The sequence below is a fragment of the Megascapheus bottae genome, chromosome 4 (assembly GCF_031878675.1).
Source record: "Megascapheus bottae isolate mThoBot1 chromosome 4, mThoBot2.hap1, whole genome shotgun sequence".
In the NCBI taxonomy this organism is placed as follows: Eukaryota; Metazoa; Chordata; class Mammalia; order Rodentia; family Geomyidae; genus Megascapheus; species Megascapheus bottae.
This window is the reverse complement of record NC_143512.1, coordinates 3,781,401-3,793,502: the sequence shown is the minus strand read 5'-3', so window position 1 is coordinate 3,793,502 and position 12,102 is coordinate 3,781,401. Positions and strand designations below refer to the sequence as shown.

Here is a 12,102-nt window from a genome sequence, read left to right as displayed (position 1 = left end):
CAAAATGATATTGTATGAAAACAATTATGATCCTGAGTTCTGGCTAACCTGCAGTATAACCAGATTTAAAAGATTTTTCCCAAGATACCAAGTTTTAATGTGCATTTTCATAATTACTAGTGAAGTTGAACATAATTCGGCATATTTACAAAGCATTTTTATTTTTAGTTATGAGAACTGCTGCTCATATCCTTTGTCATTTTTCTTCTGGGTCCTTTTCTTGTTGATTTATAAACATTACTCAGTTTTGCTTATTCATCTGTTATTATTCTGTTATTATTCTGTTATTATTCTGTTATTATTCTGTTATTATTCTGTTATTATTCTGTTATTATTCTGTTATATACTATCCAAATTTTTCCTTAATTTGTCTTTTTTTTTTGCCAGTCCTGGGCTTGGGCTCAGGGCTTGAGCATTGTCCTTGGACTTTCTCAAGGCTAGAGCTCTACCACTTGAGCCTCAGCACCACTTCCAGCTTTTGTGCTATGTATATGGGGTACCGAGGAATCAAACCCGGGTCTTCGTGCATGCTAGGCAAGCACTCTATCACTAGGCCAAACTCCCGGCCCCTTAATTTGTCATTTTTATCTCTTAATTTTGTCTATGTGTCTCAACATCAATAATTATTTTTATGGAAAATATTAGCAGTTTTATTTGAGCAAAGTATCAGATTCATAAAAGCTACTTTGCCAATTCCAAGCAAATTAAACTTTAACTACTCTGTCCCAGAGAAAATACCACGATCCACAATTGTAAAAATACAGGTACAGAGAAGAGTTAATACTGACACATTTTGAATTTATGCCCTTTTAGTTTAACAACAGACTAGGGACAATTACAGCACTGACCGTTGCACAAAGTCTCATGTTTAAGCCCATATCACTCACCTACAGATTTGTCTGCCATGCCCACATCTCTAGATGTCCAGCGACAAAATCCACAGGCCAAGTAATAGGCTTTCTTCATGGTGGTTTTCGCTGGGTCATCTGGAAGCTGTGTGGAGATGCTTGTTGCCCGGGTGGAGAGGGTATGCATGCAACCAGGACAGTCAAAGCAGTTGGCACACCTATGACACGACAGACACAGCATTTGTTCAACAAATACTTATTAAGCACCTCACCTGTGCCAAGGCATAGTTCTACAAGTTAGAAATTCAATAGATAAGAAGTATAAAGTGTGACTCAAAAAATATTCCCAGGGAACCATCAACTTTAACATTTCAAAAGTTATTTCATTACTTTTTTGGGGGGGGCAGTCCTTAGACTTGAAATCAAGGCCTATTCTTGGGCTTTCTCAAGGCTAGCCCTCAACCACTTGAGCCACAGCACCACTTCTGGCTTTTTCTGTATATGTGGTACTAAGGACTCAAACCAAGGCTTCGTGCAAGCTAGGTAAGCACTCTACCACTAGGCCACACTCTGCTCCCTCTTTTTCTTTTTCTTTTCTTTTCCCCTCCCTCCTTTCTTTTTTTTTGCAATTACCATCAAAGCTCAAGAAGAATTAGAACTCAACTCAATCCTGTTTCAGAGGGGTGACTCTTTTTTTCTTTTTTGCCAGTTCTGGGCTTGAGCTCAGGGCCTGAGCACTGTCCTTGGACTTGAGCCTTAGCACCTTTTCTGGCTTTTTTCTATGTATGTGGTACCAACAAATCAAACTAGGGTCTTTGTGCATGCTAGGCAAGGACTCTGCCACTAGGCCAAACTCCCAGCCCTCAGAGAGTTCCCTCTTTAACAAGTAAAATTTACTAGTAAACTTTTGAATCCTAATACTTACATAGGTCAATGATTTTTAAGGAAAAGATAAGTGTGGTACCTATCTTATGTCTTTGGAGAGGACATACCAATTATACGATTGAAAACTGAGTCAACAACAGTTTGGAAAACATTTACTTTTATGCTGTGTCAGAGAACTGAAATAGATATCCAAATGTTGTAAAAATGTAGTGATTTAGAAGTGGTATACTTCAAGGGATGTTGTTTTCTTCTCAGATGTGACTCTTCCTATTCCTTAGCTAATAGTTCCCTTTAGGGACCCTGTGTCCCAGTGCTTCTAACTCTCCTACCATCTCAGATGATCAAGCTTATACCTCAGACTTGTACCATTTCCAATCCAATTTTGCTTTGTCATCTGCATATTATCCTCAAATGGAGGTAGTTAAGAGTAATCACCCAAAGGAGATGATTCTGAGGATTAAATGATGAAATCAATGTGTGGAAAACATACAAAACAGACTACAGAAGCTGTATTTGGGGACAGGAAAAACAGATAATAGTGGTTCACATCCATAAAGGTGAAGGAGTGTGTCTGGTAGCAAAAAGGACTTTCACACCCAGCTAAAATGATTTATATTTTGAAATGTGCACGATGTCATTTAGACATCCAGGAGCAAAGGGACACATCCTGACGGCAGATCTTGGCTTCTAATACCATTCTCCAGCAAATGGAACTTGGCTTCTTTGAAAAATGGCTACTTCTGAGACTGAGCCAGAGAAATGTACTAAGCTTGGAGTATATTATAGTACTGGTATAATAAAGTTCTCAAATTAGTAAGAACAACTCCACCTCCTCATCCCCAATATTAGGGGTATATTAGGTTTCAGGAATAAACTGAAAGGGCTCCCAATTTCCAATCCTATGAGCAAAAATAAAATAACTAAGCAAGTAAGTAAATAAGGTGATATTAGGTAACAACCCAAAGTAAATGTTCAGGATAATTTCTGGGCATAGTGGTACATGCCTGTAATGCCAGGGGGAGGCTGAGTCAGAATGAGTCTCAGTTTAGGACCAACTTGACCAACCCTACATATGCAAGACCCATCCCAAAATAAAAGCACAAACAGAAACAACCCCCAACCCCCAAAATATGTTCATGAGTCCACAGTCTTATAAGTAATTAAAAAGGATGTGAAGCCCAGCACAGTAGCTCATGCCCATAATCCTAGCAACTTAGAAGGCTGAGATCTGAGGATCTAGGTTCAAAGTCAGCCCAGGCAAAAAAGGACTTGACACTCTTATCTCCAATTATCCTCTAGAAAACAGGAAGTAGGGATTGGCTCAAGGGTAGGGCAGTAGCCTTGATCTGAAGAGCTCAGGGACAGCGCCCAGGCAGAGTTCTTGGCATATAGGACAGGACCCAGGCAGTCAAACCCTGTCTCAAAAAACCAGGGAGAGAGATGGGCTGTACATAAATCAGAGAAAACAGGAAGATGGCTCTTTACCTCTGTGGCCCTCTTTCAAAAATTCTTTAGTCTGATGAGAAAAACATGCAAATACTTATTGAAGGACATTCTACAAAATACCAGTACAGCTTAAAACTGTCAAAGACAGTCTAAGAAACTCCTGCACCCAAGAGAGTAAGGAGACATGACTAATACAGATTTTTAACAAACAGGGAGAGAGTGTGGGATAAATTGGAACTCTGTATTATCTGAAAGTCTTATGTCTAATACTATTTAATACAGAAAATTTATTCTAACACTTCAGAGGCATCTTTGGCAGTGACAATGCTAAAAAATGAAAAGAGGTGTTTATTTTGTTTGTTTTTGTTTTTGCCAGTTCTGAGGACTAAACTCAGGGCCTGTGCACCGTCCTTGGGCTTTCTCAAGGCTAGTGTTCTGCCACTTGAGCCACAGCTCCACTTCTGGCTTTTTCTATATATGTAGTACCAAGGAATTGAACCCAGGTCTTTGTGCATACTAGGCAAACACTCTACCACTAGGCCACACTTCCAGCCCATGTTTGTTTTTCAGAGTCAATTCTCTATGTTTTATTCACAACTATTAAAAACAAAACAAAACAGTTGAAGAAAAAGTAAAAATGATCTTGTTCTTACCTATTTTTTTTTAGTTTAGCTTCAGCTGATGGCATATTTTCTAAGCAACTGGGACAATAATGGGAGTCCACCTAGGAAGAAATAAGGGGAAAAAAAAAATCAGTGTGAAGAAAATCAGCTTAACTTGTGCAAATACCAAACAGTGAAAGCTAAAACATGTTAAAGCTCAACAAACAAGACAAAACAAAAACAAAACCAAAACAACAAAATTGGACTGTTTTAGGCTTAGGGTTTATTTTTCAGTCACTTTTTATTGACAATCCTAGAGCTTGAACTCAGGGCCTGGGAACTCTCCTTGAGCTTTCTCAAGGCTAGTGCTCTACCACTTGAGCCACAGCACTACTTCTGGCATTTTCTGTGTATGTGACACCGAGGAATCGAACCCAGAGCTTCATGCATGCTAGGTAAGCACTCTACTGTACTAGGCCAAGCTCTCAGCCCTCACCTTTTGCTTTTGTTGTTGGTTTGTATGTTGTTGTTGCTGTTTTGTTGGGTTTTTTTTTGGGGGGGGGGGAGTTGGTCATGGGGATTGAATTCTCACTGTGCCTGAGCTTCTCAGCTCAAGGCTAGCACTCTACCACTTTGAGCCACTGTGCCATTTCCAGTTTTCTGGCGATTAATTGGAGATGAGAGTCTCTCAGACTTTTGTGCCTAGGCTGGCTTTTTTGTCTGGAGTGGCTCTGAATCCCAATCTTCAGCCTCCTGAGTAGCTAGTATTACAGGTGTGAGCCACTAGTGCCCAGCCATTGTTGTTGTTGTTTTTTTTATTAAAGAATTTATTAACTTTGATTTTTACATCATATTTTAAATGACAAGTTTAACAAACAAGCGTTCAAGGAGGGAATCTTTATTTATAATCACTGGGACTTAGTATTTAGAACTTAATCAAAATTAGGCTAAGGGTTTGTATGTCAGAGAAACATATTAATTTATGAAATAATAGAGTCATAGGTCATTGTTGGTTTTTTACTCTGCATTTAATTTTCCAGTAGTTATTATCTGGTATTTCCTTTTCCTTTAGCACAGTAGGCCTTTTCTCCTTTGGACAGTTACCTATTTCTACTCTACTCCAAGAGCTTACTGGACTCGTGACTTACTGCTAGAGTTTTATGTGTTAGCTGTGTCAAAAGTTATCCATGTAATTTTTTTTTTTTTTGGCCAGTCCTGGGCTTGAACTCAGGGCTTGAGCACTGTCCCTGGACTTTCTCAAGGCTAGAGCCACAGCACCATTTCTGGCTTTTTCTATGTATCTGTGGTACCAAGGAATTAAACCTGGGTCTTCATGCATGATAGGCAAGCACTCTACCACTAGGCTAAACTCCCGGCCGTCCATGTAATTTAAAGTTTTCAACTGAAGTGCTCTATAACCTAATGAGTAGATTAATAACCCATTAAATAAAACTCTCCCAAATATCTTCCTTTGTAGTTCAGTTTTGGGCATTGAATTCAGGACTATCCTCCGCCTTGACAGCACTAAGTCATATCCCCTGTTCCTAAAGGAGATACTAAAGTTTTCTCATTAATGAGATTTTTAAAAATTGCTAAGCCTAAGTTACTATAATTACAATAGCAAGCTATAACTATAAAGCCAGAGACTTTAAAACAACAACAATCTAACAAGATAATTCTTTGTATGTGTGTGTTTGTGTGTATGTGTTTGTGTGTGTGAGCGCGCGCATGCGCACGCATGATCCTGAGGGCCTGGGTGCTATCTCTGAGCTGTTTTGCTCAAGGCTAACAGTCTACCACTTGAGTCACAGCTCCGCTTCCAGGTTGTTGGTTTTGGTAGTTAACTGGAGATAAGTCTCACAGACTTTCCTGCCTGAGCTGCCTTCGAACTGTGATCTTCCTCAGTTCTACGCCTCCTGAGTTGTTAGGATCACAGCTGCAAGCATCTGGCAATCTTACTGTTTGTAACTTAAAATTCAAAATTAAGTTTATATCATTTTAAGGTCTGAACAATCCAGGTAGATAACGTTTGAAGTCTTTAATCCAGGTAGATCCTATTTGAACTATAGAATTTTAATTACATGTATATAGATATTCATTTGAACACAAATACTATAGCAGACACCAGTTTTTTTTAATTCTTAATCTGTTATAAATGATCAATTTGAAAAGATGAAACCACTACTCAACACTAACACAATATTGCTAACTAATATTTGCATCAGCAAATATAAAATATATAATTAATTCCTTCTTACTCCCTTTCCAAATGTTTCTACCTTCATGTGTGGCTTCAGAACCAGGTTTTCCATTAGAGCTTTCTGCACTTCTTCTTAGAAGCCTCATCCTTTCCAAGGTCTAATAGCCTACACATTATTGATACAAACATTATTTTACAAACTATAAAAGATGCCAGCACAGATTGAGAGTTATAGTTGAGATCCTCAGAGATCATAGAGTCTGAATTCGATAATGCCCACTCCCCACTCACTTAAAAGAGAAAAGACCTACCAAAGAGATATACATAAAGTGCTAGCAGAGAGTATGAGGAAAAACATACAGAGAGAATATGTAAACACTGGCTACATATTCTGATACATTTACATATAGTGTATATATAAGTATGGCATTCAATTTTCTTGATATCATTTGCTTTTCTTGACTATTTTAAAAAGTATCTCCAATAAAATAAATGTGTAAAATGGTTTTTATTGCATAGGATGTTTTCACAAGTGCTTTAAACAATCTAGAGATCTTTGGTTAAAATTTCCGGAGTCAGGGCTGCTTAAATTCAAAATTTGAAATCCGATCCTTTCCCTCCCCCCCCAAACTTGTCTGTTTTCTTTTTTTTTCTTTCCCTGTATTTCTTTTCGGATGAATATCTTCATTAGTTTGGAGACAAGACCAAAAGAAGCCCACACCCCACAGCAAGCTCAGCTCCCCTAGACTGTGCGTTACTCAACAGGCCTAAATACTGTGTTTCAACATCAAGAGCAACTCAACAGTTATCTTTTAATCACTAACGCGGTGAAGCGAACAAGTTGTGTCAAGTGTGAAGTTCTGCTGCTTTCCTGCTGACTTGGGCAGTCTTAACTTTTGAGCAACCCTGTTTCATCGGCCATCTGTGCCTGTGCAGCACAGCTCCTGTATCCTCCCGGGAAGTGCTATCTGTGTTTACCTCTGCGGGTCTCCCCGGACGGGCTGCTCCGAGCCGTGTTTACCCCCCCACCTCCACCCCTTCCCTGCAGCAGGGTTAGCAGAGCCAGGAAACAAGGCAAACCGCAGGAGGAGGGCCCGACTCTGGGCCAGCAGGGGCAGAGCTTCCAAGAAAGGCAGGCCAGGAATGGAGAACGCCTGCCCCTCCTTCCATCAGTCCCGGGAAGTCAGTTATTCTGCCCCTTCTGTGGCCTTTCTCCCGAACCCATCCCAATCAGCAAGCCCCACCGGAGACGGCCCGAGTCCAGGTCAAATTTGTCCAACCAGCCACAGCAGTGGGACAAGAGCCTCTCAGTCCCACACAGGGCCCGCCTTTCGGGCCCAAGTGACAGGTCATTAGCAAGTTAAATCTCAGGCTGAGTTGAGTGACGGGACGCATAGCCAGTCACCAGGCTAGGAAAACGACTCCCCGCCTCCAACCGGCGGAACTTCCCCTTCGGCCGCAGTGACTAGGGCGGACCCCAGCCCCCGGCGCACAGCCATGGCAGGAGATGCCTCCTTACCTCGTGTGACACACATTCCAACGACCGCAGCTCGCTACAGTAACGACAGAAGTAGAGCTGCGAGAGCGGGGCCCGAACCTTCTTCTCTCCCTGGACCAGGTAGAGAACCCGCTCCGACTGCAGCAGCGACGCCATCTTGGGGCGGGAGGAGCCAGCGACGCTCCCGCCGCGTCACGTGACGCAGGCTGCCAGACTCCACACCGCCTTCCCTACGTCTTTTGCTTACGTCGACGTAAGATTCCTGTCCCTGTGGGGCTTCGCGCAGGGGTAAAAGTAAACTGCGCATGCGCAGTGTGAAGCGACTCTGTGTGTGTGTGTGTGTGTGTGTGTGTGTGTGTGTGTGTGTGTGTGTGTATGTGTGTATGCACACTTGTATGCATGCATGCATATATGCGTGCACTTTCTCCCATCCTTGGTGGATCATCCAGCGTTTTAGTAGGGTCCACTCAGTTCAGTCCTTTCTAAAGTACGGAGTTGTAGTCACATCCGGAGAGGACGTGAAGGATCAGGATGGAGGGTTACTCGTTTTTGGTTTCTTTTGTTGTTGTTGTTTTTGTTTTTGCCAGTCCTGGGCTTGAGCTCAGTGCTTGAGCGCTGTCCATGGGCTTTCTCAGGCTAGAGCTCTACCACTTGAGCCTCAGCACCTCGGTATGTGGTACCAAGGAATTGGACCCAGGTCTTCTTGAATGCTAGGCAAGCACTCTACCACTAGGCCAACCTCCCAGCCCTACAGCCTCTTTTTTTTTTTTTTTTTCCTCCCAGCTTCAGAGAAATGTCCAGTGACTCACATCAGCACTTTCTTCTGACTGTCCTGATCCCCCCCCCAAAAAAAAAACCCTTTCCTGTACACCTCATTTGAAATTTCCTAGTGAGTTCCTGCTCACAGAGGCAGTATGTCGTTCATTCCCAGGTTTTGCATACTTAGCATTAGGTGTAAGTCTATATTGTTGGCCTACAATAAGCGTGACTAGGTGATGAAAGGAAATTAATGCAGGGGTTGTCCATTTTACTAATGTGTAAACTATATATATATAATGTATATTGAAATCTCCATATATATCCTTGATTGTGTATATGTATATATATCCATATGTATATATATGTGTATATATATATATATATATATCCTTATGTGGGGGTGGCTTGAACTCAGCAGGCCTGAACTATATCCCTGAGCTTCTTTTTCTTAGGGCTAGTGCTCTACCACTTGAGCCACAGCTCCACTTCTGGCTTCTGGCTTCTTCTGATAAGAGAGTCTGCTGAGATCTGAAGATAACAGTTCAAACCAGCCCAGGCAAGAAAGTGAGGCTCTTACCTCCACTAAAATACTCAGAAAAGCCAGAAGTGGAGATGTGGTGCACTGGCCTTCAACACAAAGCTCAGGGACAGCACCCAGGCCCTGAGTTCAAGCACCAGGAGTGGCAAAAAAACAAAACAAACAAATAAACAACCCCCCCCCCCCACAAAGTATGCCATTTGAGCTCTCATAGGGTCTAGTTTCTATCAGTGGTTCTCCATCACCCATAGGACAAACCTCCAAAGTCTTGGGATAGTGAATAAGCCCCTTCAGGATCTGGGACTTGCCTACTTCTTAGTCTCATTTCTCAGACACCTGACACTGCACTCAAGGCCTATCTAGATTTTGCTGACCTACTAATGAGATATACAGTGCCCTTTTATGCCTCCAGGACCCAGCACATGCAGCTCCATTCATCCAGAAATAACCTCGTTATGAAACTTTATCTGTCCTTAAAACAAACAAGTTCCCAGCCCCGTGGAGTACATTTCTTTTTGGACAATGCTACCTCTCCCTTCTCTCTCTCCCTGTTTTTCCCTCCTAACCCTACCAACAGGAGTATAGCTCATTTTTAATATATGGTCCAATGGTTGTTTATTTATTTAATTTAGTACTTTTTGTTGAAGAGGCTATGTTTTCCCCAGTGTATTGTTTGGTACCTTTGTTAAAAATTATTGGCTGTTGATATGTAGTTTTATTCCTGGGTCTTCTATAGTATTCCGTTGGTCTTTGGGGCTGTTTATGCTAGCTAGCACCAGCTATTTATTTGTATTAGTATGGTTCTGTAGTAGTAGTTTGAAATCTAGTGTTGGGTACCAGAATAAGGCAGATACTCTTAATTAGTCCTATTTTAAAAATAAGGAAATAGGCCCAGAGAGATTAAATGATTTTCTTAAGGTTACACTGAAAGAAGTGTCAGCTAGAATTTGAACACAGGACATCAAATTATTCCATTTTCTATTCCTTAACAAGTTTTCTATATAGTCCATGGACTGGCAAACTTATAAAACATTTTTATTAACTTTAAATAGTTGTTCAAAGGAATTACCATTCAATAGGTAAACTTTTTCTGTAAAGGGCTAGATTGTAAATACTTTAGACTTTGCAAGCCAATCCATCAGTATAACCAGAGAGAATTTGTATCTAATCCCTTGGGATTGTTGATTGCCTAGTGGGAGGTATATTTCCAATTGGAAAAAGACCAGTTGATTGAGAAGGACCAATAAGGAAGCAGTGGGGAAAGTGGGGTGGGGGGGGTAGCTACAGACAGACACAGATACACAGAGAGATAAGAAAGAGACGAAGAGAGGCAGAGGCATGAAGAGAGAGGGAGACAGAGGAGGGTGATAGAGCTAGGCAGAAAAGGGAGGGGGTCAGTTTAACTTTCTTTTGATGACAATAGTTCCAGGTATCCTTCTATTCCTCCCAGAAAATCTTTGGGTCTCAAATTGGGCAGACTGTGACCTGTAGCCACCAGCAGTGGAGTTCCCAGTGTGGCAATCAGCCTGAGCCCTGGGAAGTGGTGAGCTACAAGCACCAAGGGGGGAATGGGGAACTGGGCCTAGCAGGACCCCTGGCTTGATCTCTGAGGCTCACCATGCAATTTCTTCAGTGGTATTTTCAGGCTGAACAAAAATAGACATATTGCCAAATTTGGCCATTGGTTTACTGATGTCTGCTTTAGCTTCCTAGTGTGGCAGTTTGCATAGGACTAAGAATCAATATGTACTATCAAAAAATTCTTGTTTTTCCCTATATTCCCTGTTTTTCCCTGTCAGATAGTAAAAAAAAAAAATGAGACCCACAGGTGGTCACATCCTCCAAGGGATGTTCTTACACTTCTGTTACAGCTTTCTACTTTCAATTCGACAAACACAACTCTTCAAATTATGCCTATAATAAAATAAGAAACTTTTTCTTTTAACAATACTTGAGAAGGAAGTCCATTCATTTTACCTTAGATAATGGTTGGATGACCTCATTCCCTTTGGGCACAAGGGTTTCACAGCTCTAGAATCTTCTCCCCTTATCTCCAGCAGGAGTTTCCCAAGTGTATCTTATGCTTCACTAAAGCTCAATATCTTCACTTCACTGTGTTGAGTAGACTCACAGAAATCTAAATGCCAGCTCTGTGAGACCTCGGGTTGCTTCCTGTGTCTCTGTGGTGGCAGCAGGGATGTGCAATGAGCATCTTCTTCGCCACAGGCTCTGACACTGTAGGTGTTTTATAAGCAGCTACTAATAATGTGTAAGACAGAATCCTAATACCTTAAATAATGTCTCCTAGGGGAAAGCCTGTGGTCACACTTGTTCAGCCCCACTCAACTTTTTTTTTTTCCAGTTGTGGGGCTTGAACTCAGGGCATGAACACTGTCCTTTTCTCAAGGCTAGCACTCTACCCTTGATCCACAGCACCGCTTCCAGCTTTATCTGTGTATGTGGTACCAAAGAATCAGACCCAGGGCTTTGTGCATACTAGGCAAGCACTCTATCACTAGGCCACACTCCTGATCCAAAACAGAATTTTTGGTGGTATGAGGCTTTGAACTCAAGAGCTTTTTACTTGCTAGGCATTTGTATTTTATCTCTAAGCAATTGTTTTATAGAAGATGGAGCAAAAAATAGAGGAAGGGTTGGGAGATTGGCCTAGTGGTTAAAGTGCTTGCCTAGCATGCATGAAGACCCGGGTTCGATTCCTTGGTACCACATACATAGAAAAAAGCCAGAAGTGGTGCTGAGGCTCAAGTGGTAGAGCTCTAGCCTTGAGAAAGTCCAAGGACATTGCTCAGGCCCTGAGCTCAAGCCCAGGACTGACAAAAAAAAAGAATAAAAAAAAATAGAGGAAGATGGATGCTTGCAATTTTAAATAGGTGACGGAGTAGGCTTTATTTTTATTTATTTACTTTTTTGTTGGTCATGATGCTTGAACTCAGGGCCCAAATACTGTCTTTTTTTTTATTCAAGGCTAGCTCTCTACCACTTGAGCAACTGCAGCACTTAAGTTTTCTGGTGGTTAATTGGAGATAAGACTCTCATGGATTTTCCTGCTGGGGCTTGCTTTGAACCATGATCCTTAGATCTCAGCCTCCTGAGTAGCTAGGATTACAAGCTTGAGCCACTAGCACACAGCTTTGAGTAGGTTTTATGGTAAGATTCAAGCGAAGATTGATGGGAATGGAAGAAGAGACTAGTAGATATCTGGGGAAAAGGCCTTGCAGATAGAGACAGATCAAATTCTTTCAGACCCAAAGAAGTGGTAGCTATGATGCTGGGGGGCCCGGGGGGGGGGAAGGGCCCTCACAGAT

General features: G+C 41.7%; 2 protein-coding genes across 4 annotated transcripts in view; one reads left to right on the top strand and one right to left on the bottom strand.

Annotated features, from left to right (window-relative positions):
* Dctn4 (dynactin subunit 4) overlaps window positions 1–7,668 on the bottom strand; it is a 36,076-nt gene extending 28,408 nt beyond the window's left edge. Inside the window, exons 1-3 of one of the 2 annotated variants that reach the window (XM_090331211.1) lie at window positions 7,501–7,668; window positions 3,833–3,903; window positions 888–1,066 (exon numbers count right to left, since the gene is read on the bottom strand). In XM_090331211.1, coding sequence (XP_090187337.1) covers window positions 888–1,066; window positions 3,833–3,903; window positions 7,501–7,635 — 385 coding nt within the window. In that variant the 5' untranslated portion in view covers window positions 7,636–7,668. The remainder of the gene's footprint in view (window positions 1–887; window positions 1,067–3,832; window positions 3,904–7,500) is intronic. The other variant, XM_090331212.1, reaches the window with a different exon arrangement.
* Window positions 7,501–12,102, top strand: part of Smim3 (small integral membrane protein 3) — a 35,753-nt gene continuing 31,151 nt past the window's right edge. Inside the window, exon 1 of one of the 2 annotated variants that reach the window (XM_090331209.1) lies at window positions 7,501–7,767. The gene's annotated coding sequence lies outside the window, so the exon portion shown is untranslated. The remainder of the gene's footprint in view (window positions 7,768–12,102) is intronic. The other variant, XM_090331207.1, reaches the window with a different exon arrangement.